The sequence below is a fragment of the Piliocolobus tephrosceles genome, chromosome 17, assembly GCF_002776525.5.
Source record: "Piliocolobus tephrosceles isolate RC106 chromosome 17, ASM277652v3, whole genome shotgun sequence".
Lineage (NCBI taxonomy): Eukaryota > Metazoa > Chordata > Mammalia > Primates > Cercopithecidae > Piliocolobus > Piliocolobus tephrosceles.
In genome coordinates, this window is record NC_045450.1 from 28012092 (window position 1) to 28039128 (window position 27037).

General features: G+C 48.3%; 2 protein-coding genes across 2 annotated transcripts; both read right to left on the minus strand.

The window, feature by feature from the left end:
* Positions 1 to 2548: 2548 nt before the first annotated feature.
* On the minus strand, positions 2549 to 8577 carry DCTPP1 (dCTP pyrophosphatase 1). Its single transcript, XM_023191261.1, has 3 exons — positions 8387 to 8577; positions 7560 to 7670; positions 2549 to 3388 (listed from the first exon to the last, which is right to left on the minus strand). The coding sequence occupies exons 1-3, from the start codon at positions 8485 to 8487 to the stop codon at positions 3088 to 3090; spliced, it is 513 nt and encodes a 170-aa protein (XP_023047029.1). The 5' UTR covers positions 8488 to 8577; the 3' UTR covers positions 2549 to 3087.
* Positions 8578 to 18957: 10380 nt separating this feature from the next.
* SEPHS2 (selenophosphate synthetase 2) lies at positions 18958 to 21508 on the minus strand. The gene has a single exon (XM_023191262.1). It carries the CDS (start codon positions 21057 to 21059, stop codon positions 19704 to 19706), a length of 1356 nt encoding a protein of 451 aa, XP_023047030.1. The 5' UTR covers positions 21060 to 21508; the 3' UTR covers positions 18958 to 19703.
* Positions 21509 to 27037: the final 5529 nt, after the last annotated feature.

Below are 27037 nucleotides of genomic sequence, written 5' to 3' on the forward strand. Positions count from 1 at the left end.
AGGTCAGCATGAGGGAGGGGACTGGCAATAACAGCTTAGAGATATCAGGTCTGGAGTCCATGACACCATGTCCATAAGAAAGCACTCAAGAAGAGTCTTGAAAGTGGCTGGGCACGGTGGCTCACGCCAGTAATCCCAGCACTTTGGGAGGCCAAGGGAGGAGGATCACTTGAGGCCAGGAGTTCAAGACCAATTTGGGCAACATGGTGAAACCCTGTCTCCACTAAAAATAAGGAAAAATAGCCAGAGGTAGGAAGAAAACCAGGTAAGCATCTTATCTGGGAAATCTAGAGGAAAGTGTTTCAGGGAGAGTGGGCGATCAGCTGCTGCTCTGGTGCCCGCTGCATTTGTCATGAGGGCGGGGAAAGTGGCGAGAGCTGTTTCAGTGGAGGGGGGTGAAAACCAGCCAGGAGGCAAGGTTGTAAATGGGACAGTGGGGAAGCAGAGTGGGGGAATACAGCCAACCCTTTGAAGAGGCTGCTCGAGGTTTGATGGTTTCACTTTTGTCAACAGGGAAGGGACTCATATACTTTCTGCACAGGAAGACAGGGCTAATGAAGAGAAGCTGATCATACAGAAGGGAAAGCAGACACCCAATTAAGGAGAGGAAGTAATCAGGGCTTCGTAAGGATGCAGATCCCATTATCACTGGAGAGCCAGAAGGCGGGTTTGGGTACATAATCTGATGCGCTGTTTTACCTGGGAAATAAGAATGGGGGTCACTGGATAAGAAACGTAAGAGAGTGAGGCCAGGAAAAGAGAACGCCTCATTTTACTGATGTGCAGACTGGCTCAGAGAGGCAGCAAATCAGCGATCATTGTAGATTCTGAAAGCACAGATGTCCTCTAGTATACGTGGGGGACTATTTCCAGGACACACCCCAACGTGTTCACAAATCCACGCATACTCAAGCCTGTCAGCCCTGCGGAACCCACGTATAGGAAAAGCTGGTCCTCCACATACATGGGTTTTGCATCCCACAAATACTGTATTATTGAACCATGTTTGGTTGAAAAAAATTCAACCAAATGTGGACTCACGCAACTCAAACCTGTGCTGTTCAAGGGTCAACTGTAGTTTAAAAGTCCTTTCCCCTGTATTAGCCTACCCTGTGACGGAGGCAGTCAGAGGTATCTCAGAAAAAAGTGATGTGCCCAAAGTCACAGAACAGGCAAATCTTACACACTCAACACTATCTTTTTTTTTTTTTTTTTGAGACGGAATCTCGCTCTGTCGCCCAGGCTGGAGTGCAGTGGCATGATCTTGGCTCACTGCAACCTCTGACTCCTGGGTTCAAGCAATTTTCCCTGCCTCAGCCTCTGGAGTAGCTGGGATTATAGCCACCCACTACCACGCCCAGCTAATTTTTGTATTTTTAGTAGAGATGGGGTTTCACTATGTTGGCTGGGTTGGTCTCGAACTCCTGACATCAGGTGATCCACCTGCCTCGGCCTCCCAAAGTGCTGGGATTACAGGCGTGAGCCACCGCGCTAGACCCTCAACATTATCTTTAGGTGGAGAGGAAAAACAATAAATTGGCCTTGGTGTGGCAGCCTTGGTATGGGTAGCCTTTACTTCTACCAAGGAGGAAGCCCTGTTTCGCCCCACATCAGAGACCTGACCCTGATTTCCTGCTCTAGGCCCATGATAGTTGAGTTAAAAAGGCAAAAAAGGCAAATATAGGTGCGGTGATTCACGCCTATAGTCCCAGCACTTTGGGAGGCTGAGGTGAACGTATCATGAGGTCCGGAGATTGAGACCAGCCTGGCCAACATAGTGAAACCCCATTTCTACTAAAATTACAAAAATTAGCTGGATATGGTGGCATGCACCTGTAATCCCAGCTACTTGGGAGGCTGAGGCAGGAGAATCGCTGGAACCGAGAAGGTAGAGGTTGCAGTGAGCCGAGATCACGCCACTGCACTCCAGCCTGGGTGACAGAGCGAGACTCAGTCTCAACACTATATATAAATAATAATAATAAAAAAAAGGCAAATGGATGGGCGCGGTGGCTCGGGCCTGTAATCCCAGCACTCTGGGAGGCCGAAGTGGGCAGATCACCTAAGGTCGGAAGTTCAAGACCAGCCTGGCCAACAGGGTGAAACCCCATCTCTACTAAAAATACAAAAAATTAGCTGGGCATAGTGGCGGGCACCTGTAGTCCCAGCTACTTGGAAGGTTGAGGCAGGAGAATGGTGTGAACCCAGGAGGCGGAGCTTGCAGTGAGCTGAGATCGCACCACTGCACTCCAGCCTGGGAGAAAGAGTGAGACTCCATCTCAAAAAAAAAAAAAAAAAAAACTGGGCGTGATGGTGGGCACCTGTAATCCCAGCTGCTGGGAGGCTAAGGCATGAGAATCACTTGAACTCAGGAGGCAGAGGATGCAGAGAGCTGAGATCACACAGGCCAACAAGAGTGGGATTCTGTCTTACAAAAAAAAAAGGAAAACAGGTAATAACAATAACCACAAACTTACCAAGTGTGCTTTACTACGTGCCAGGCCCCACCCTGAGCATTCACATAACTTATTGAAACCTCACAACCCTATTGGGCAGGTACTATTCTTTTTATTTTATAGACAAGGAAGCTGAAGTGCAGAAAGATTAATTTGAGTAATGTCATCCAGCTTGCAAGTGTCAAAGATGGCATCTGAACCCAGACAGCCTGGCTCCAGCATCTGGACTCTTATAGCCTCCAATCTCTAAAAGGAGGGGGAAGGAACTTACATGACATCCTACTGGGAATTTGCTAAAAACCAGATCTCTCTGCCCTGCAGGCAAAAGGTAAAAACAGGGAAACACGAGAATGGGGCTCAGAGGCACCCCTGGTCCCCTCGCCATCACCTGCTGAGACAGAGAGCCTCCCTGGCCATCCAGGAAGAATCTAGAAGTTATTGCCCAAAATCATTTTACTGGGAGAGCAAACACCAGGAGGCTACCTTCTAGAGGTTGCTGGGCCTCAGACCTTAAGAAGTGGAGACCTCAGGCCCACGATCTATTTGGAAAAGACTAGAAAAAAGCTCCAGAGCCAGGCCACCCTCTGCTCTTCAGACACCACCCTGAGTTGCAAGTCCTGTGGCCACCTTTCTAGGTTGAGGTCTGGCCCGTGGAGTCACAGGGAAGGTCCGCAGGCCCCACAGCCGGGTCTTCAGAGATGGCACCATGGGGCAATTCTGTATACTTGCGGCAAGAGCTGCGGGCCAGATGGGCTGGGTAGCGTTGCCGGTTGATGTCCATTTTGGAGAGCACTGCTAGCGGCAGATCCACACGGCAGCGGGCTGCTAATGCCACCAAGTAGATGAGGACGTCACTAAGCTCCTCTTGAAGGGCTAACCGTTCCCTGGGGGACCAGCCTTGGGGGCCAGGTTCTCCATCGGTTTTCCACTGACTGGGGCGGAACACAGACAGACACACACTCAGATGTAACATGGGACAATGGGCTCTGCCAGTCTTTGCAGTAATAACACCCACCTCCAACGATGACCCAACCCATCTGGGCCCTGGGAAGAGTCAGGTGGGGAAGAGAGCCCAACAGATGATACCAAGATGTCTGTGTCTCTCCCTAGGCCAAGGAGTGGCCAAAAGAACATTTCATGTGTTGAGACAAAGCTTTGAGGCCCAATTCTAATACTCCCCAGCCCTAGCCATCACCACCCCAGACCAAACCTTGGACCTGGACCACTGCAGAAGCCTCCCCACTCATCTCCCTGCTAACTCATCTTTTACTCCTGCCCAGACCATCTTTTCTTTTTTTTGAGACAGAGTCTCGCTCTGTCACCCAGGCTGGAGTGGAGTGCAATGGCGCGATCTCACTGCAACCTCCACCTCCTGGGTTCAAGCGATTCTCCTGCCTCAGCCTTCCGAGTAGCTGGGATTACAGGCATGTGACGCCATGCCCAGCTAATTTTGTTTTTCTAGGAGAGAAGGGTTTTGCCATATTGGCCAGGCTGGTCTCGAACTCCTGACCTCAGGTGATCTGCCCTCCTCGGCCTCTCAAAGTGCTGGGATTACAGACATGAGCCACCGCACCCAGCACAGACCATCTTTTAAAATCACAAATCAGGCCGGGCGCAGTGGCTGACGCCTGTAATCCCAGCACTTTGGTAAACTGAAGCGGGTGGATTACGAGGTCAGGAGTTCAAGACCAGCCTGGTGAAGACAGTGAAACCCCATCTCTATTAAATAAACAAAAAAATTAGCTGGGCGTGGTGGTGGGCACCTATAATCCCAGGTACTCGGGAGGTTGAGGCAGATAAATTCTTGAACCGGGAAGCAGAGGTTTCAGTGAGCTGAGATCGCACCACTGCATTCCAGCCTGGGCGACAGAGCAAGACTCCGTCTTAAAAAAACAAAAAACAAAACAAAACAAAAATCTGCTGGGTGGTGTGGCTTATGCCTGTAATCCCAGCACTTTGGGAGGCTGAGGTGGGTAGATCACCTGAGGTCAGGAATTCGAGAATGGCCTGGCCAACATGGTGAAACCCCATCTCTACTGAAAATACAAAGTAGCCAGGCGTGGTGGCACATGCCTGTAATCTCAGCTACTGGGGAGCCTGAGGCAGGAGAATTGCTTGAACCCGGGAGGCAGAGGTTGCAGTGACCTGCCATCACACCCTCACGCCATCATACTCCAGACTGGGCAACAAGAGCAGAACTTCGTCTCAAAACAAACAAACAAACAAACAAAAAACCCCACAAATGACGTTTTTCCCCTTCTCTGCTAAAATCCAAACTGTGCTTGGAATATAATCTAAACTCTCGACAAAGCCCTCCTGTCCTGCATGGGCTGATGCCTGCCTTTTCCAATGCCCCTGCCCACCACTCTCACTCCCCACCTAAGGCCACTCTGGCTTGTTCTGCCTTGCGCACAGGCCAAGCTATCACAGGGCCTTTGCACTCACTACTTCCTCTGCCTTGAATGCTTCCCCATCCCCCAGCATTCCCCGGGCTAGCTCCTTCCTGTTATTTAGGGCTCAGCCTAGATGTCACCTCCTGGCTCGTCACCTTGTGGTTTTTTTTTTTTAAGACAGTCTCGCTCTATCACCCAGGCCGGAGTGCAGTGGTGCAATCTCAGCTCACTGTGCAAGTTCTGCCTCCCGGGTTCACGCCAGTCTCCTGCCTCAGCCTTCTGAGTAGCTGGGACTACAGGGGCCTGCCTGGCTAATTTTTTTGTATTTTTAGTAGATGGGGTTTCACCGTGTTAGCCAGGATGGTCTTGATCTCCTGACCTCGTGATCCACCTGCCTCGACCTCCTGAAATGCTGGGATTACAGGCGTGAGCCACAGTGCCCGGCTGGTTTTTTTTTTTTTTTTTTTTTTGAGACGGAGTCTCATTGTCGCCCAAGCTGGAGTGCAATGGTGTGATCTCGGCTCACTGCCATCTCTGCCTCCCGAGTTCAAGCAATTCTCCCGCCTCAGCCTCCCGAGTAGCTGGGATTATAGGCGCCTGCAACCACACCCGGCTAATTTTTGCATTTTTAGTAGAGACAGGGTTTTGGGATGTTGGCCAGGCTGGTCTTTTTTGTTTTGTTTTGTTTTTTGAGACGGAGTTTTGCTCTGTCGCCCTGGCTGGAATGCAGTGGCACAATCTTGGCTTACTGCAACCTCCGCCTCCGGGGTTCAAACGATTCTCCTGCCTCAGCCTCCAGAGGAGCTGGGACTACAGGGGCGTGCCACCATGCCCAGCTAATGGTTGTATTTTTTAGTAAAGACAGGGTTTCACCATGTTGGCCAGGCTGGTCTTAAACTCCTGACCTCAAGTGATCTGCCCACTTTGGCCTCCCAAAATGCTGGGATTATAGGCGTGAGTCACCGCACCTGGTCCTTTTTTGTTTTTTTAAGACAGAGTCTTGCTCTGTCACCCAGGCTGGAGTGCAGTGGTGCGATCTTGGCTAACTGTAATCTCTGCCTCCCGGGTTCAAGCGATTCTTGTGCCTCAGCCTCTTGAATAGCTGGGATTACAGACGTCCGCCACCATGTCTGGCTAAGTTTTGTATTTTTAGTAGAGAATAGCTGGGTGTCTCTACTGGGTATTGTCCAGGTTGGGTTTCACCATGTTGGCCAGACTGGGTCATCACCTTGTGTTCTTTTCCTCATAGAACTTGTCATAATTCCACATCTTCTAATATGAGATTACTGATGTACTGTCAATCTCCTTCCACTGTGACGGCAGAAAACTTTCTGCCTTGTTCCAGGCCATATCTCGATTCTAGAGGACCTAGCACATAGGTGATGTTCATAAATCTGTCATGAGGTCATGTGCAGTGGTTCAACCTGTAACCCCAGTGCTGTGGGAGGGTGAGGCAAGTGAATCACTTGAGACCAGGAGTTTGAGACCAGCCTGGGCAACCACAGCGAGATATCCCACCTCTATAAAAAATAAATTAGCCAGGCTGGGTGGTGGCGCACGCCTGTAGACCCAGCTACTCAGGAGGCTGAGGTGGGAGGATCGTTTGAGCTCCTTGGGCTGCAGTGAGCTATGATCACATCACTACACTCCAGCCTCAGCAACAAAGTGAGACCCTTTCTCTTAAAAAAATGACTGTCCTGGTCTAGGGCTCATCGCCTCTTGCCTGGCCTACACGAGCCAACTCTCTGGTGTCCCCTGCCCCATTCTCTCAGTGATCCATCCAATCCACCCTGTAGACACAGTGATCTTTCCAACACTCATATCTGGTCAGGTCTTCTGTTCAAACTCTCCATCACGCTCTAGCCCTAATCCTATCTTTGTGGGTTCATCTCCCACCCCTCTCCTCCACAGCCCTAAAACTCATCCAACACATGCCTGTTGAGTGCCTACTATGCACTGGGCACTTGGGACACATCAGAAAAAACAGATTCCAAATCCCTGATTTTTCCCAAGAAGATTACACTGAAGGAGCGTCAGTCAGATTCTCCCTGAATTGAACTTGCCCTATCTTGCCTCACTGCCCCTGCAAATGTAGTTCCCATGTCTGGAATGCCACAGGCAGGTCCTCTACGGAATACCTTCCTTTCAGCCCCAGAGGAAAAGGGTTGTTGGGCCAGGCGTGGTGGCTCACTCTTGTAATCCCAGCACTTTGGGAGATCAAGGCGGGTGGATCACCTGAGGTCAGGAGTTCGAGACTAGCCTGACCAATATGGTGGAACCACTAAAAATACAAAAATTAGCCAGGCGTGGTGGGGAGCACCTGTAGTCCCAGCTACTCGGGAGGCTGAGGCAGAATTGTTTAAACCCGGGAGATGGATGTTGCAGTGAGCCGAGATCAAGCCACTGCACTCCAGCCTGGGCGACAGAGTGAGACTCCGTCTCAAAAAAAAAAAAAAAAAGGGTTGTTGCCACTACTTCTTCCTAGATGGGACCTACCCTGCTGCTTTCACACCTCACACCTCTGTCTTCCAGGAGGCTGGGTGCCCCTAGAGAGCAGGGACCCATGAGTCCTTTCTGCATCCCCGACAACAGCAAAGAGCCTTGCAATGAGGAGAGGAAACTGAACCCATGAATGTTTGAAGACCAAATAAATGCTCCCCTCCCCTCCCCCACAACTCAGACTCTACCAGGAAGCTTTCCATCTACTTACAAGAGTTCTGCGAGCTCCCCCACTTCCCCGACCAAGGCCAGGAGGAGGTTCCGAGGCTGATGGAACTGTTCCCAGTCTCGTTCTGCAGCAAACTCGGCATGGAGGCGACGACTGAAACAGGACAAAAGCGTGTAAGCCCAAGTCTCAGGGTTAGAGAGTGATGCAGGGCCCAAAGGCAGCTACCCCAGTAGTATGTAATGGGGGCCTGGGATCAGGAGATTCTGCAACTAATTCGTTGGATGGTATTGTGCAGGTCGTTTCCTCTTTCCGGAACTTGGTCCCTCATCTATAAAACGGGCGTGCCCCTGGGCTGCCCTTAACATTTCGCCAAATGTAACAAATCTCTCTTCATTATTCCATCTCCTGCTGCTACTTCTGCAGTTTCTTTCCTCCACCTGGAATCGCCGCACACCAAAATCCAATTTCTCTTACAGAAGGCAGTTCCACAGGCCCTTCTTCTGAGAAGCCTTTCTTGACCTCCTCCAGCAAGAAATAACCTCTCGCACCTCTCAGCACACCATTTGCCCCTCTCGTACTCCCGGCGCCTGGAGAGCAGAGGCGGTATCGGGTGCCGGTATCTTTCCAGGGCTAGGCTGAAGGGCGTTCCTAGTGATCACTCGGGGCCACCACCCCATTTCCCTTGCCTCAGGTGTGCACCGCTGCGCCCATTTTGCAGATGAGGTAAGAAAGTTCGCCCAGGTACAGCCCGCAGAGCCAGGACCCGAGCCCCGCTGCCAGCCCGCTTCCCGACCACATGCAGGAACCCTCCCCAAAACGCGGGAGAAAGGGGCGACTTCCCCACCCAGAGCTGGGCCAGGCCTGCTTACATGTCCTCGAGCGTGGGTTCCGGGCTGAAGCTGAAACGGCCGGGAGCAGCAGTATCCTCTCCCCCCGTGTCTCCACGAATCTCCCCACCGGCCACAGACATGCCGCCCACCCGCTGCAGCCGCGACTGCACGGAAAACCCACGCGCCACGCTGGAAGCCCCGCCTCCAGAGCTCTGACCAATTACAGGCGTTCTCTTTTGCCTCACGGGGCGGAGCCTGAGTAAGGAGACCAGTGACTTTTGTGGAGTTTGCCTTCCCTCACTGGACCAATCTGAGGGAGCTTCAAGCGCGCGCTCTAGTCTTAGGCCGTGGAATTCTTCCGCTAGGCCCTGCGTCTTAAAGGTATAGGTACCAATTCGACTCGGGGAAGAGACGAAGGGCAGAGGGCGGGGAAGCGCAGACGGATCACTTCTTTTATGGGCTCCAGAGGGCGCCAAAGCGAAATGGCGGCGGAAGAGGGCCTGCCAGGTGGAAAACCCTACAAATGAAAGGCCCTATGCATAGATATTAAATCTCTCAGGGCTTAAGGACATTGAGAACCCTCGAGGCCAACCCCCACACTATTTGGATGGGATTGAAGGGGAAGAGTGGAGTAAGATCAGGCCACAGTAGTACTTCAGCTCCCCGCTATCGCTGTGTCCTGTGGTTGAAACGATGGAGGGCGCCCCATCCCTGTCCTAAGGAAGGTAATGGGCCCCAGCGCAGCGTACATTGCTCTGAAACACTTGGCCTATTATGGTCTGGCCTGTGCCGGCCTCTCCAGCCTCATGGGTCCCGAGCACGGCTCCTCCACCCCACACACTAGAACTCCAGGCTCACTCACACCAGGGAATATGCGAGGTGGCGAGTCACAGAGTTGCTGCTTTCAAATCAGAACCACTGAGTTATTGGCCATGGGAGAAGCAGAGATCTTTATGAAACCCTAGAACAGGTGTAGTCTTGTAAAGAATGATTTATTATTGTACCCTTATTAGGGCTACTATCTCTGATTTCCACATGTTTAAAGAGGCTTCCAGCTTGGTGGAACTGAAAGCGTAAGAAAGTGCAGGAAAAGGCAGAGTCAGGTTTTGGAAATTAAAATCCCAAGGCTGTGACAATTGCAATTCTAGGTATATGCCCTAGAGAAACTAATGAATATGTGCAGAGAGACACATGCAAGAAGTTCATTACACTTTTGTTTCTAAGAGTGAAAAAAATTGAAAATAAAATGACTATCAACGGAAGAATGGGTACATGGAGGTATATTTATACAAATGATATTATCCAGCAGTCAAAATTGGATACATGCAACAGAAACGAGTTTAAACCGGTTTTAGCGAGAAAAAGAAATCTATTATTTTTATTTTTTTAAGTTTTTGTAGAGACAGGGTTTCACCATGTTGGCTAGGCCGGTCTGTGAACCAGAACTGCTGGATTGGGCTCTAGCAATCCTCCTGCTTCGGCCTCCCGAAGAGCTGGAATTACAGGCATGAGCCACCCTCACTGGCCAAAAGGAATTTATTATAAGGATACAAGAGTGTCTTTAGAATACAGTGGGACCTCAGGAATGAACTGGAACTGGGGTAGCTGTTTTAAGCATTTTACATATTTATCCTCATAGCAACTGATTTAATCCTCACAACAACCCTATATGGTAGGTAATATTGTTGTCATCCCCATTTTAAAGATAAGGAAACTGAGAGGTTAAATAACTTGACAGCTAGTAAAGTGGTAGAGCTGGCATCAAATCCAGGCAGTTTGGCTTCACAGTCTGTTGTTAGACCCTATGATGTATTGCCTGAAATGGTGATAAATATTGTGAAAAAAATAAATGTGACTGTATTTTAAATACTATGAAAGGCTGGGCATAGTGGCTCACGCTTGTAATCCTAGCACTTTGGGAGGGCAAGGTGGGTGGATCACTTGGGGTCAGGAGTTTGTCGAGACCAGCCTGAGCAATATGGTGAAACCCTGTCTCTATTAAAAATACAAACTTAGCTGAGTGTGATGGTGCACGCCTGTAGTCCCAGCTACTTGGGAGGCTGAGGCATGAGAATCGCTTGAACCTGAGAGATGGAGGTTGCAGTGAGCCAAGATCGTGCCACTGTTCTCTAGCCTGGGTGACAAAGCAAGACCCTGTCTCAAAAAAAAAAAAAAAAAAATCTGGGCATGGTGGTGCACACCTGTGATCCCAGCTACTTGGGAGGCTGAGGTGGGAGGATCATCTGACCCTAGGAAGGTCAAGCCTGCAGTAAGACATGATTACGCCACTGCACTGCAGCCCGGGCAACAGAGTGAGACCCTGTCTCAATAAATATTTACATACATACTATGAAAAGTGACTGGGGGCATGTTTAGATTGCATAGTCCAGGAAGATATATAGTAAGCACTGTAGGTTACCTACTTAATTGCTCTTTTTCCTCTTCTCCAGTCTTTTTTTTTTTTTTGAGGAAGAGACAGGGTCTGGCTCTGTTGTCCAGGCTAGAGTGCAGTGGCATAATCACAGCTCACTTGTGTAAAGACTACAGGTGAGCATCACCATGCCTGGCTCCTCTTCTATTCTTGCAGATTTTTTTTTTTTTTTTTTTTTTTTAGGAGTCTCACTCTGTCACCCAGGCTGGAGTGCTGTGGTGTGATCTCTGCTCACTGCAACCTCCGTCTCCTGGGTTCACGTGATTCTCCTGCCTCAGCCTTCCAAGTAGCTGGGATTACAGGTGCACACCACCACACCCAGCTAATTTTTGTACTTTTGGTAGAGATGGGGTTTCACCATGTTGGCCAGACTGGTCTTGAACTCCTGACCTCAAGTGATGCTCCCCCTTCTGCTTCCCAAAGTGTTGGGATTACAGGCGTGAGCCACTGCATCTGGCCACTTATAGAATCTTGATTCTTTTCGGGAGTCCACGCTCCTCCACTTGATTGTTCTACTTGACTGGTCATAGTATTCCCATTGCCCTGGCCATTGATTGGTTTATGAATGAGCATGTTATGGATAGTAAGTTGGAGGAAGTCTTTTTTTTTTTTTTTTGAGCCAGAATCTCACTCTGTCACCAGGCTGGAGTGCAGTGGCGCAATCTCGGCTCACTGCAACCTCCACCTCCTGGGTTCAAGTGATTCCCCTGCCTCAGCCTCCTGAGTATCTGGGACTACAGGCACGCATCACCACGCCCGGCTAAGTTTTTGTATTTTAGTAGACACAGGGTTTCACCATGTTGGCCAGGATGGTCTCGATTTCCTGACCTCATGATCTGCCCGCCTCGGCCTCCCAAAGTGCTGGGATTGCAGGTATGAGCCACTGCCTGGCCAAGTTGGAGGAAGTCTATTGGAAATTTCTGGGAAATGTTCTTCTTAGTGCTTTAAAGAAATTACAGGGGCTGGGCATGGTTGTTCATGCCTGTAAACCTAGCAGTTTCAGAGGCCGGCATGGTGGCATGCACCTGTATTCCCAGCTACTCATAGGCTAAGGTGGGAGGATCACTTGAGCCCAGGAGAGTTTGTTATAGTGAGCTATGATCAACCTGCTGCACTCCAACCTGGATGATGGAGACCTTGTCTCAAAAAAAAAAAAAAATCAAACAAACAAAACCCCAAAAGACACAGGATGTTTCTACCTCTAGATGTTGGTATGTGAAGAGAGGATTGAGAGGAAACCTAGTCCGCAGGCTGAAATTGGCAAGTCAGCCAGATAGAAAGGAACTTGATCCTTCCTTACATTGCTGAGCCACTTTCTGTACAAGTTCCAGAAATACCCTTTTAGGACTCTGGCTATATAAGAAAATAAACTCCTTTAACGGTCAAACTACTTTTAGTTCAGTTTTCTGTTACTTGCCTTTTAGAAAGTGACATTTAAGCTGAGGACAAATCAAGGGGAATAGAGTTCTAGGCAGAGGGAACAACCAATGCCTAATGCAGGAAAGGCCTGGCATATTGCAGTGTGGCAGGAAGGTAGTGAGCAAAAGAGAGAGTGGTTGCATGTGTACAGTGTAGGAGAAGTAAAAAGAGGTCAGATCAGACCAATTCACCATGAGTTTCATTTTAGATTTTTTTTTTTGTAGACAGAGTCTCCCTCCATCACTCAGGCTGAAATGCAGTGGTATGATCTCAGCTCACTGCAACCTCTGCTTCCCGGGTTCAAGAAATTATCCTGCTTCAGCCTCCCTAGTAGCTGGGATTACAGGCATGCACCACCACGCCCAGCTAATTTTTGTATTTTTAGGGTTAGAGTAGCTGAAACTACAGGCGCGTGCCACCACACCCGGCTAATTTTTTGTATTTTTAGTAGAGACGGGGTTTCACAGTGTTAGCCAGGATGGTCTCAATCTCTTGACCTCGTGATCTGCCCACCTTGGCCTCCCAAAGTGCTGGGATTACAGGTGTGAGCCACCATGCCCGTCCCAGAAGGGGACAATTCTAAAGCGAACTAACACATTCTCAAGGGAATTATAGGCTAGGATAAGAGCTACGAAGCAAATAAACCGGGTGATGCATTGGAGAGTGGCTGGTTGTTGGCTAAGAGGTGGGAGAGGGCCTTTATGAAGAGGTTTTATTTGAACTGAAACAGGACTGAGAACGAGCCAGCCAGGTGAGTGTGAGGTGAGGTTCCAGACAGAGGGAACTGCAAGCACAAAGGATCTTGATTTGTTTGAAGTCCCAGGGAAGGCTGATGGGCCAGCAGGTAGTGAGACAGGTAGAGAGAGTGCCATGAGATGAAGTTGGAGATCTGTAGCAGGGGTGGGAAATTGCTGGAAAAGCTGTTTAAGCACTTTGAGCAGGAGAAAAATGGATTGAATTGATTTATCTATTTTTTGTTGTTGATGTTAATAGTATTTTCATAACTGGCTATGTAAATATTCAATGTTGGTTGGGCACGGTGACTTCCACCTGTAATCCCAGGATTACTTTGGGAAGCCAAGGCAGGTGGATCACTTCAGGTCAAGAGTTCGAGACCAGCCTAGCCAACATGGTGAAAATAGCCAACATACTGAAAATACAAAAACTAGCCAGGCATGGTGGCATCTGCCTGTAATCCCAGCTACTCGGGAGAATCGCTTGAAGCCAGGAGGCAGAGGTTGCAGTGACCTGCTATCATGCCACTGCACTCCAGCCTGAGCAACACAGTGAGACTCCATCTCAAAAAAAAAAAAAAAATTCAACGTTCAATGCTATAGTATGACTACATTTCACTTGTTCTATAAGGTTGTTTTGGGCTCGAGTTGGTAAGTTGGTTTGTTTTACAGGGTTATTTTTGGCTGGGTTGATTCATTTTTTGTTGTCATTTGCTAATTTTCTTTTTTTCTTGTCTTTTTTTTTTGGAACGAAGTTTTGCTCTTGTTGCCAGGCTGGAGCACAGTGGCGTGATCTTGGCTCACTGCAACCTCTTCCTCCCGGGTTCAAGCTATTCTCCTGCCTCAGCCTCCTGAGTAGCTGGGATTACAGGCGCCCGCCACCACGCCCAGCTAATTTTTGTATATTTAGTAGAGACGGGGTTTCACCATGTTGACCAGGCTGGTCTTGAACTTCTGACCTCAGGTGATCCACCCACCTCGGCCTCCCAAAGTGCTGGAATTACAGGCGTCAGCCAGCACGCCTGGCTTTCTTTCTTTCTTTTTTCTTTTTTTTGAGACAGAGTCTCATTCTTGTTGCCAGGCTGGAGTGCAATGGCACGATCTCAGCTCACTGCAACCTCCACCTCCAGGGTTCGAGTGATTCTCCTGCCTCAGCCTCCCGAGTAGCTGGGACTACAGGCGCCTGCCACCACTCCCAGCTAATTTTGTATTTTTAGTAGAGACAAGGTTTCTCCATGTTGGTAAGGCTGGTCTTGAACTCCCGACCTCAGGTGATCCACCTGCCTTAGCCTCCAACAGTGCTGGGATTACAGGTGTGAGCCACCGCACCCAGCAGTCATTTCCTAATTTTCTAAATGATTATCACTAAATCTTTTTTTTTTTTTTTTTTTTTTTTGGTAGAGACAGAGTCTCATTTTGTTGCTCAGGCTGCTTTTGAATTCCCGGCCTCAAGTAGTTCTCCTGCCTCAGCCTCCCAAAGTGCTGCAATTATGGGCATGAACCACCATGCCTGGCCTCTAATGGTTTGCACATCTTCGATTATCCTGCCAATAGAATTTTCACACAATTAAATGTATCAATATTTTATCAGTTTCATATTTTTCTTTTCTGGAAGGCCTTTCTGGAAGCCTTCCAGGCTCCCTGTCCAGTGTGGGCTGGTTGCTCTATAAACCTACTGTATAGCTATTACCTTCACCTCTCTCCTGTGCTGGGTTGTATTTCCTAAATCTCATGTTTTTCTTTCTTTGCTTCCTTGTTGTTTTTTGTTTTGTTTTGTTTTTTGTTTTTTTGAGACAGAATCACACTTTGTCACCCAGGCTGTAGTACAGTGGTGCAATTTCAGCTCACTGCCACCTCTGCCTCCTGGGTTCAGGTGACTCTCCTGCCACAGCCTCCCAAGTAGCTGGGATTGCAGGCACCCGCCACCAACTACGCCTGGCTAATTTTTGTATTTTTAGTAGAGACAGGGTTTTCTTTTTTTTTTTTTTTCTTTTTCTCTTTTTTTGAAACAGGGTCTCGCTCTGTCACCCAGGCTGGAGTATAGTGGTACAATCTTGGCTCACTGCAACCTCTGCCTCCTGGGTTCAAGCGGTTCTCCTGCCTCAGCCTCCCAAGTAGTAGCTGGCATTACAGGCACCTGCCACCACGCCCGGCTAATTTTTTGTATTTTTAGTAGAGACAGGGTTTCACCATGTTGGCCAGGCTGGTCTTGAACTCCTGACCTCGTGATCTGCCCGCCTTGGCCTCCCAAAGTGCTGGGATTATAGGTATGAGCCACCACGCCTGGCCTGCTTCCTTGTTTTGTTGGAGCATATCCTCCGGTAGTTTCTTAAGAAAAAGTATATGGGATGAAGCCATTTTGATACCCTGCATGCCCCAAGATATCTTTATTCTACTTATTTGAAAAATGTGGCTGGCTGTATACTTCCACATAGATTATCATTTACCCTCAGAATTTTGAAGGCATTGCTTTATTGTTTTTTTGTGTTTTTGAATATTTTTTTCTGAGACAGGGTCTCACTCTGTTGCTCAAGCAATCCTCGCGCCTCAACCTCAGGCACATGCCACCACGCCTGGCTAAACTTAATTTTATAATTTTTTTGTAGAGATAGGATCTCACTGTATTGCCCAGGCTGGTCATAAACTCCTAGGCTCAAGTGATCCTCCTGGCTCGGCTTCCCAAAGTGCTGGAATTACAGGTGTGAGCCACGGCACCTAGTTGCTTTATTGTTTTTAAGCTTCCAATTTGAGGTTGCGAAGTCTGATGTCATTATGACATACAAAAGTGTGTCATTATTCCCACACCTTTGTATGTGATCATAGTGATCAGAAGCATGAGTTCTGGAGTCAGACCGCCTACAAGACTGACTATGCAACCTTGGACAAATTTCTTATTCTCCCTATACCTCAGCTTCCTCATATGCAAATTGGGGTTGTTAGAAGATTGGGTTAATACATATAAAGCACTTACTTCCTGCACAGAGTATGTGCTGTATAAACATTTGCTATCATTATTATTAGGATCTCTTCTTCATACCTGGCATTTTGAAATTTAATAAAATTATCATGGGTCTTTTAAAATGTACTATGCTAGGAATTCAAGAGGTCTGTGGTCTACAACTTTAGTTCTAGAAAACTTTGATAATATTTGTTCTTCCATCTGCTTTACTGCCTTATTCTAGAACTCCACTTAGATGTTGAACCTCCTGCCTCATTTGACCTTCATAGATTTTCTTTTATTATGCATCTTTTTGGGCTACTCTTTTGTTTTTAATTTTACTTCAAGTCCTGGGATACATGTGCAGAACATGCAGGCCTGTTACATAGGTATACGTGTGCCATGGTGGTTTGCTGCACCTATCAACCTGTCATCTAGGTTTTAAGCCCCACATGCATTACCTATTTGTCCTAATGTTCTCCCTCCCCTTGCCCCCAACCCCCTAGTAGGTCCTGGTGTGTGATGTTCCCCTCCCTGTGTCCATGTGTTCTCATTTGTTCAACTCCCACTTATGAGTGAGAACTTGTGTTTTTTGGTTTTCTGTTCCTGTGTTAGTTTGCTAAGAATGATGGCTTCCAGCTTCATCTATATCCCTGCGAAGGACATGAACTCATTCTCTTTTATGGCTACATGGTCTACGTTCGTATTTATTTATTTATTTATTTTTGAGACAGAGTCTTGCTGTCACCCAGGCTGGAGTGCAGTGGCGTGGTCTTGGCTCACAGCCAGCTCTGCCTCCCAGGTTCACGCCATTCTTCTGCCTCAGCCTCCCAAGTAGCTGGGACTACAAGCACCTGCCACCATGCCCGGCTAATTTTTTGTATTTTTAGTAGAGATGGGGTTTCACCGTGTTAGCCAGGATGGTCTCTATCTCCTGACCTCGTGATCCACCCGCCTCGGTCTCCCAAAGTGCTGGGATTACAGGCGTGGGTCACTGCGCCTGGCTTATTTATTTTTTGAGACACGGTCTCACTGTGTCACCCAGGCTAGACTGCAGTGGTGCAATCTTGGCTCACTGCAGCCTCCACCTCCCAGGCTCAAGTGATCCTCCCACCCTAGCCTCCAGAGAAGCTGGGACTACAAGTGCACACCACCATGCCCTGCTAATTTTTGTATTTTTTGTAGAGACAGGTTTTTGCCATGTTGCCCAGGTTGGTATTGAACTCATGGGCTCAAGCCTGCCTTGGCCTCCCAAAGTGCGAGTTATTACAGGTGTGAGTTACTGCACCTGGCCTTTTGGGGCTACTTGCTGATAAATTTCTGCAACTTTATGCCTCCTATTAGAAATTTTGTTTTGTTTTGTTTTGTTTTTTGAGACAGAGTTTTGCTCTTGTCGTCCAGGCTGAAGTGAAATGGCATGATCTCGGCTCACTGTATCCTCTGCCTCCTGGGTTCAAGTGATTCTCCTGCCTCAGCCTCTGGAGTAGCTGGGATTACAGGCGTGCACCACCAAGCCCAGCTAATTTTTATATTTTTAGTAAAGGTGGGGTTTCACCATGTCGGCCAGGCTGGTCTCGAACTCCTGACCTCTGGTGATCCGCCCACCTTTTGGCCTCCCAAAATGCTGGGATTACAGGCATGAGCCACCACTCCCAGCCCCCTACTAAAAATTTTCAAGTTTTATCTTTATATTCTAAGTGGCTGGTTCTCTTAATTATTGCTTTGTGGATTTTTTTAAATTCTTTTTTCCTATTTCCTGTATTGTCCCTCTGAGTTTCCTTTTTCGGTTTAAGTTGGAGGCTCTCCTCACATGCCTGGTGATCCTTGACTGCTCATATTTAAGAATGAGGCATTAAAAAGCTTAACATTAGCTGGGCACGGTGGCTTACGCCTGTAATCCCAGCACTTTGGGAGGCTGAGGTGGGTAGATTGAGGTTAGGAGTTCGAGACCAGCGTGGCCAATTTGGTGAAACCACATCTCTCCTAAAAACACAAAATTCACTGGGTGTGGTGGCACACACTTGTAATCTCAGCTACTCGGGAGGCTGAGGCAGGAGAATCACTTGAACCCGGGAGGCGGAGGTTGCAGTGAGCCGAGATCATACCACTGCACTCCAGCCTTGGCAAAAGAGTGACTCTGGAAAAACAAACAAACAAAAAAAAAAAACAAAAAAAACCCCAGCTTATCATTCAATAAAGGCTTTCACCTAGGAGGCCTTGTGGTACAGTGATTTTGGGCTTTTTTTATTTTTTTGAGACAGGGTTTCACTCCCGTCGCCCAGGCTGGACTGCAGTGTTTGCGCACTGCAACCTCTGCCTTGCGGGTTCAAGGTTCTCCCACTTCAGCCTCCCGAGTAGCTGGGACTACAGGGGCACACCATCACGCTTGGGTATTTCTGTATTTTTTTTTTTTTGTTTCAGTAGAGACAGAGTTTTGCCATATTGGCCAGGCTGAACTCGAACTCCTAAGCCCAAGAGATCTGCCCACCTTGGCCTCCCAAGTGCTGGGATTATAGGGCTTGGCCTGGCCAGTGTTTTTAATAGCTAATTGAGGAAGCAGGCTGGGCAGTGTCATTTTAGATTTTTATTCTCTTTTCAGTTAGGCTCCCTATCCTCTGCTGTGTGTGGTGCTCCCAACTTTACCTGTGTAGGTGAGGAGCAGTCACCTGGCTGGTGTGAAATAAGAGTGTGGAGAACGCTAGAGATCTAATTACCGTGTATAAACTCTCAACCAGTATGTTTTTATCCCCAGCTCTTACCCCATCTTCCAAGCAATCTTCTTGTTTCTTGTCTTCCCCTACTGTGAAGGATTCCTCTAAGTCAGTTACCCCTCTTCCACCTCCTTTCCATCTTTCAAGAACTGTTGACACCTTCCTTTTGCTATTTCCTGCCCCATCCTGTAACCCTTGGGGTATATGCCTGCTTTGAGTCCTTTTCTGTCATCTCAGGGGGAAGGTGCAACCCTAAATCTGGGTGTTAAATCCCCCAATTCACCAGGATCAGGGGAAACACTCACTCTGCTATACCAGACTCAATGTATCGTTTTATGACTGTATTGAATTGCAAACAACCAAACATTAGCCAGAAGAGTTTCTCAAGGTCTCTTTTATTTATTTAGCAAGAAATTACTCTTTATTGATCAAATCACCAGGAATTTGCAGCAAAAGACTTAACATCTTAATGACCACCAAGGCCTGGGCTCTGAGGCTTGCTCTGCCTCTCCCAGTCCTTAATGGAGTTTAGAGGGAGAGACGTCATTAACAGAGACCAAGTCAGATGGTTACAGGTCCTCCTTTCCCAGTCATCAGACAAGCTGCTCAATTCTTGTCCAGAGCAGGAAAGAGCCAGTACTTCAGTAACACTGAATAAAGAATTTGATGTTGCATTATACGATCTCTCTTGACAATTTAGTTATCAACAATATTGGTCCAAAACTCATTTGCTTCTGATCTAAATTTTTTTCATTTTGCGATTTACTTTGTGTGTTATTTTAATAATCTCACTCCCTGTGCAGAAATTAATCAACCCAGTGCAAAGAAAAATCCCTCAACCTGGAATAGCCTCATCTTACTTTGAAAAGAGAAAACAGAGGTATTTTTGCTCCTCTTCTACCCAAGTGATGAACAAACATCCCCCGAAAGTTCAAAATGTTACTCTGGCCTCAGAATGTACATAAAAGCTGCTTTTGATGGGCTGATTCCAATCACCTAGAAAGGGCAGCCAGAACCACTATGCAGGCAGCCTTCTTTGGAAATTTCTTAAAATCAACTCTTGAGAACCATCCGTGCTTGTGGACAATGGCTCTAAAGTCCAAACAACTTCTGTTCTTTCATCTCACGAGCTAGGCTCAGAGGAGGCATTTGAACTTTCAGGAGCAAGAGCGGCAGCTGTGGCTCCACGAGGTAGGACTTCAATAACTCGCGGCTTGTCAATGATCCGGGCCGTTCGGTTTCCCTTTTCCACAATGCCAACGATCCACGCTTGGTGACCCTCTCCGTACTTGGAGGATTTGATTTCGGAACAAAAGCGAGCCGCCTGTTCTCTTGGCAGACAAATCAGTAATCCCCCAGAGGTTTCAGCTGAGGTTCCTTGAAGAAGCCCAAACCGTCCACTGGCCTTGCTGACGGCAGCCATCTTGGCAATTATCGGCAGATTATGAATAACAAAGGACACTTCATTTCTTTGTTGTTTTGCAAGGTTCTGGGAGTGTCCCAGAATGCCAAAGCCTGTGATATCTGTGGCCGCATGGGCATTAAATGTGTGCATTAAACCTGCAGCAGTTCTGTTGAGGGTAGCCATATTGAACATGGCTTCCTGATAGGCCAGCTCCACCTCTTCTCTGGAGACCACCATCTTTACTTTATTCCATCTTTCAGGATTATCCAGCCATTGGTGGGCATTGACAGCAACCTGGGTTCCTAATGGTTTGGTTAACACCAGCACGTCCCCAACGACGGCGCTGTCCGGCATTATGAACTCATTTGGCTGGCATACCACAGTGGCAACTCCACCGATTATAATCCAAGGGTTGACCACTGTTTGCCCACCGGTCACTGCCGTCCCTCCTTCCTCCGCGGCATCCCGAAAGCCTTTGACCATGAGTGGCGTTACCTTTTCGCGTTCCTCCTCACTCATACTCTGGCTGACGCTGAGTAACATCAACATGTTGTCACACTCAGTAATCCCCATGGCGTAGAGGTCACTCAGCACGTTGGCACAAGCTATGCGCCCCATCATGTAGGGATCTTCCACCAAGGGGTAAAAGAAGTCCGTGGTCTGCACCAGTGACAGGCCTCCGTGCCTCAGGGGGATGACGCAAGAGTCCATCCCGATGCCCAGGGCTGGAAAGGTGGGGCGGGAGCCCGCTCCTGTTGGCATGCCGGCTTCCTGGGACGCCTCTTCCTGGCCGCCCACCAGGCCCCGGCCCAGCGGGGACCGCACGTCCGGCCGCGTCAGTCCCGCCAGGAGTTTGAGCAGCGTCTCCTGCGGGACCTTGCAGCCTCAGCCCTTCATGCCGGAGAAGCCCGTCAGCCGCCAGCTCGGGCTGAGGCCCAACGCCTGGGGCTCGAAGGGCCGGTAGTTCGAGAAGCTCCGGCCCAGAGTCAAGCCCGCCGGGCCCGAGGAGCCTTCCGCTGCTGCCATTGCCGTCATCGCCTCTCCGCAGGCGCCCGTTGCCGAGGCTTCCGCCATCGCGCCTGCCCGGCAGGAAAGGGAGGGGAGAAGAGGGCCCTTTTATTTTCCACTCAGGTTAATATGAAGTAAAAGTCAAATATTACCTGCAGGGATTCTCCCCAGCACGACTCACACCGCGAGACCTACGGCAGGCGCAATCTTCCTGATAGAGGAGCCGCCGTACTCCCGTATTTATACCCCAGGTGATTGACAGCTGCAACATCCAATGACGACTCCGCCACCGAGAGGCGGGCTTCCTAGACTCTAAAAGGCGCAACAACCTCAGGCTTGCAAAACCCATCGCAAAGGGATTGCAGAACGTCACGTGTTTTCCTTCGCTCTCCTAGTAATGTAAATGGTTTCTTGGCAGCGGCTGACGGAACATTGCTCCTTTCGAGTAACTTTTTCAAGTCCAACGAATTGTAGACGAGGGAAGATTGGTCACTCGACAAACCTCATGATCGGCAGGATTCAAGGGTCACTTGACAGCGCACATGATCGATCCAGGGTAGCAAAATAGCCCAAGGGGAAAAACAGAAAGCTTGAGAAATTAGAAACTAAACTACTACCATTAAGTAAGCAAACTGCAGGCAGCATCAGTATAATGAAATGTTAACATGAACTTCAGGAACTCTAGGACTCAGGAGGTCGAGGCTGCAGTGAGCTGTGACTGCGCCACTGCACTCCAATCTGGGCGACACAGGGAGAAACGGACTCTAAAAAAGCAAACAACAATAACAAACAAACAAACAGCCCCCGACAAAAAAAAAAAAAAAGAGAGAGAGAGATTTAGGACTGAAAGTCCAGACACCTGCATGGATTCTAATGGTGCTTCCCACCAGCTGTGTGTGGAGTCACTTTCAGCATCGGTTGACTCATCCATCTGTGGAACAGAGTAGGTTACACAGGACTGGTCTATTCTAAAATTTCTATATTGCTGTAAATATATATAGCCATGAAGGGCAGTTTGCCAATATCTATTAAAAACTCCATCTCCTGGGTTCAAGTGATTCTCCTGTTTCAGCCCCCTGAATAGCTGGGATTACAGGTGTGCACCACCACACTCGGCTAATTACTGCATTTTTAGTAGAGATGGCGTTTTGCCATGTTGACCAGGCTGGTCTCAAACTGCTGACCTCAGGTGATCTGCTGGCCTTGGCCTCCCAAAGTGCTGGGATTACAGGCATGAGCCACCACACCCAGCCAATAAAAACTTTTTTAAAAGACAAGAGAATAGAAAACTTAGCATAGGGGCTATTTCTAGGGAGGGCTACATAGGGAGCTTCTGGGCTATGTTTAATTCTGTTCCTTGGGCTGGTGGTGGGTACATGGTACATGGTTGTTCTTTAAACTGTACATGGATATTTTCCCACACTCTTTTTGTGAGTATGTGATATTTCAGAATTTAAAAAACAAACAAAAAGAAAATATGATGGAGTGGGAAAATAGAGTGAAAGCAAAAGACCATTGTTCTCAGTAAGCTGGCTGACCTTGAGGAAGTGATCTAGCCTCTCTGCACTTTAGTCTCCTCTTCTGTTAAACCAGGGTCACAATCTCTGCTAGTGGAAGGGCCACAGGAAACCTCAGCTGAGAAGTGTTTTCCAAAATGTTCAGCCTATTGTACAGGGAAAGGATCCTCATATCTCTAAGGGAAAGAGGAAAACAATGTATTACGGCTGTAATCGCCTCACCTGAGTTAAAAAGTGACTAGGTCAGGTGCTGCTGGTTATACATTCTCTTAGTTCTTTGGACTTGTCCCTCTCTGCATTTAGCACAATTGTAATTCTTTGTTTTTTTTTGAAACGGAGTCTCGCACTCTCACCCGGGCTGAAATGCAGCGGTGCGATCTCGGCTTACTGCAACCTCCACCTCCCGGCTTCAAGCAGTTCTCCTTCTTCAGCCTCCCAAGTAGCTGGGATTACAGGCACCCGCCACCATGACCAATGAATGTTTTGTATTTTTAGTAGAGACGGGGTTGCACCATGTTGGCCAGGATGGTCTTGATCTCTTCACCTCGTGATCTGCCCCGGTCTGCCTCCCAAAGTGCTGGGATTACAGGCATGAGCCACTGCGCCTGGCCCTGTAATTTTTTAATCATGTGATAATGCCATGCCTATCTGTCTGGACCCCTCGTTTGTAAGCTCTGCAGAGCAGGGGCTGCTCTGTTGTTTTTGTTTGTTTTGTTTTGTTTTGAGACAGTTTCGCTTTTGTCAGGTTGGAGTGCAGTGGCTTAATCTCAGCTCACTGCAACCTCTGCCTCCTAGGTTCAAGCGATTCTCCTGCCTCAGCCTTCCGAGTAGCTGGGATTATAGGCACCCGACACCACAGCCTTCCGAGTAGCTGGGATTATAGGCACCTTACACTACGCCTGACTGATTTTTGTATTTTTAGTAGAGATGGGTTGGCCAGGCTGGTCTTGAACTCCTGAGCTCAGGTGATCCTCCTGCCTCAGCCTCCCAAAGTGCTGGGGTTACAGGCATGAGCCACTGCGCCTGGCTGAGGGGCTTCCTTGATAATACTCATAACCTCTACTTCATGCCCTTCTAGGAAGCAGAGGTCTTTGGGGGAAGGTTTTCGTCCCTACACTTCCCTGTTGCTTCTACTTGGAACAATATTCACTTGGACCGATGCAAAGAAAGTCACAAATTTGCCTTGGCCAGTCACCAACCTGCTGTGCTCAGAATGACACATGCATGTGCCTCTGTGCAGGTGACCCATAGGGGCCTCTCCAGGGTGACCATGTGAGGGCTGCAGCATCAGCACCTGGAAGCATTCCTTTTGTTCTTTTTCTCACTAAGAGATCCATTGAGCTATGTTTACTACTTGTGACTGGACGCAGTGGCTCACGCCTGTAATAGCAGTACTTTGGGAGGCCAACGTGAGGAGATCACCTGAGGTCAGGAGTTTGAGACCAGCCTAACCAATATGGCGAAACCCTGTCTCTACCAAAAATACAAAAATTAGCCGGGCATGGTGGTGCATGCCTGTAATTTCAGCTACTCAGGAGGCTGAGGCAGGAGGATTACTTGAAGCCGGGAGGCGAATGTTGCAGTGAGCAGAGATTGCACAACTGCACTCCAGCCTGGGTGACAGAGGGAGACTCCATCTCAAAAAAAAAACAACAACAAAAAAGAACAAGAGGACCTTGCTTGAGCCTGGGAGTTCAAGGTGACAGTGAGCTATGATGGCACCACTGCACTCCAGGCTGGGAAAAGAATAACAGGTTTGGAGTCCCAGGCCCTGGTTTGCTTTTCACATACAACAAAAGCATTTGGGTCAGGCATGTGGCCCAATTATGATAATCATTTGGGGTTATAACACTACACTTGAAGGATCAGTACACCTAAGAAATTCTTATTTTTCACTGTGGTAAAATACACATACCTTTAGTACACTAGTCCCATTTTCCCCTTTATTTTCTTTTTCTTTTTCTTTTTTCTTTTCTTTTCTTTCTTTCTTTCTTTTTTTTTTTTGAGACACGGTCTTGCTATGTCACCCCAGCTGGAGTGCAGTGGTTTAATCATAGCTCACTGCAGCCTTGACCTCCTGGGCTCAAGCAATCCTCCCACCCCAGCCTCCCAAGTAGCTGGGACTACAGGTGCACACCACCACTCCTGCTAAATTTTGTAGAGATAGGGTCTTGATATGTTTCCCAGGCTGATCTCCAACTCCTAGGCTCGAGTGATCCACTCACCCGAGCCTCCCAAAATGCTGGGATTACAGGCATGAACCACAACACCCGGTCCCATTTTTTTTTTCTTATTGCAAAATCATTCTGTTGTCATTGTAGAAAAATCATAAAATACAGCTTCGTAAAAAGGAGGAATGTTAAAACAACTTGAAATCCCATTTCCCAAAGAGAAAACCTATTAATACCTTAATGGATAGTGTTTTAAACATTTTCCACCTACACGCGTCACCACCTCACACCGAACTCCAGTGGGCGCCCTGTCACCCTCCACCCTGTGGGGAGCCCCGCCCTATGTGCTGTGTATGTATTTTTTTTTTAATTAGCAAAAATGGAATAATCTCATTTATTTATTTATTTTATTATTTTTTGGTGAGACAGAGTCCCACTGTCGCCCAGGCTGGAGTGCAGTGGCACGATCTTGACTCACTGCAACCTCCACCCCCCAGGTTCAAGCGATTCTCCTGTCTCAGCCTGGCGAGTAGCTGGGATTACAGGCCCCTGCCACCATGCCCAGCTACTTTTTTGTATTTTTAGTAGAGATAGAGTTTCACCATGTTGGTCAGGCTGGTCTTGAACTCCCGACCTCAGGTGATCCGCCTGCCTTGGGGTCCCAAAATGCTGGGGTTACAGGCGTGAGCCACCGTGACCAGCCTCATTTACTTCTAGTAAGAAATAAAATAATGGTTAAAAATTACCAGGCATACCTGATTATAGATGCTTAACACTCCCTGGGTTCATTCACAAATATTTACTGAAGACCTCCTCTGTGCCAGCCACTGTGCTAGATAGACCTGGGGGATACAGCAGTGAACACAACAGACAAAATTGTCTCACAGCAGTGAGCTAAGATCATGCTACTGCACTCCAGCCTGGGCAACAAGAGCAAAACTCCGTCTCAAAAAAAAAATTCAAGAGGTTCGGAACCTCTGAAACGTCCTTCCCACTGAATGAGTGCTCCCATTGTCGGTCCCTGACCTGGCCCTGACCGAGGCCTGGCATGGCCTCAGTTCCCAAGCCCCACTTCCCCTGGACTTGCCTGTGGGACTTAATAGTATCAGCCTCTGCCTCAGAAAACTTGAGAGATGACACCTATGACCACCACCCTCACACCTTCAGCAGCTGCCACCATCCCAAGCGACAGAAAGCTTCAGCTTTGTATCTGGGGCAAATGTGAGAAGCCCTAGTGCATCATCTCTTGCCACAAGAGCAAGAGAGCTACATGTGCTGGGGCGAGCCTATAGTCCCAGCTAGTTGGGAGGCTGAGGCAGGAGCATCACTGGAATCCAGGAGTTCAAGGCCATAGTGTGCTATGATGGCACCTGTGACTGGCCACTGCACTCCAGCCCAGGCAACACAGTGGCTGCTCTCAATTGTCCTTTGGAATGGCTGTTTCTCTGCCCAAGAAACACTATTATCTTCAAGAGGAAGTCCCTCCTCTGTGATCTCACACCTTGGTCTTTCCTCTGTTTCAGCATTTACCATGCTGAGTTTTCTGTGACACCTGTGAGGTCCTACAGCTGGAACCCCGCTTCGGTGGTCTTCATGTGCCCAAGGCTCAGCATGGGGTCTGGTACAAAGAAAGTCTTAGACAGTGTTTGCTGAATGAATAAACACTAAGAAAAGTGAAGAAGGAAACAGTGCAACCCCTGACTTTCAGAGGTCATCAAAGCATTGCAAATCCTTTTTAAAAACTGTAATTTTTTGACCGGGCAAGGTGGCTCATGCCTGTAATCCCAGCACTTTGGGAGGCTGAGGCAAGTGGATCACAAGGTCAGGAGTTTGAGACCAGCATGACCAACAAGGTGAAACCCTGTCTTTACTAAAAATACAAAAACTAGCCAGGCATGGTGGCGCATGTCTGTAATCCCAACTACTTGGGAGGCTGAAGCGGGAGAATCACTTGAACCCTGGGGTGGAGGTTGCAGTGAGATGAGATTGCGCCACTGCACTCCAGCCTGGGCGACACAGCAAGATTCTATCTCAAAAAAAAAAAAAAAATTATAATTTTTTTGAGACAGGGTTTTGCTCTGTCACTGAGGCTGGAGTGCAATGGCACAATCTTGGCTCACTGCAATCTCTGCCTCCCAGGTTCAAGTGATTCTCCCGCCTCCGTCTCCCCAGTATCTGGGACTATTTTTAGTAGAGATGTGGTTTCATCATGTTGTCCAGGCTGATCTCAAACTCCTGACCTCAATAGATCCACCCGCCTCGGCCTCCCAAAGTGATGGGATTACAGTTGTGAACTACCACATCTGGCCAAAAATTAATTAATTTTTTTTGAGACAGAGTCTTGCTGTGTAGCCCA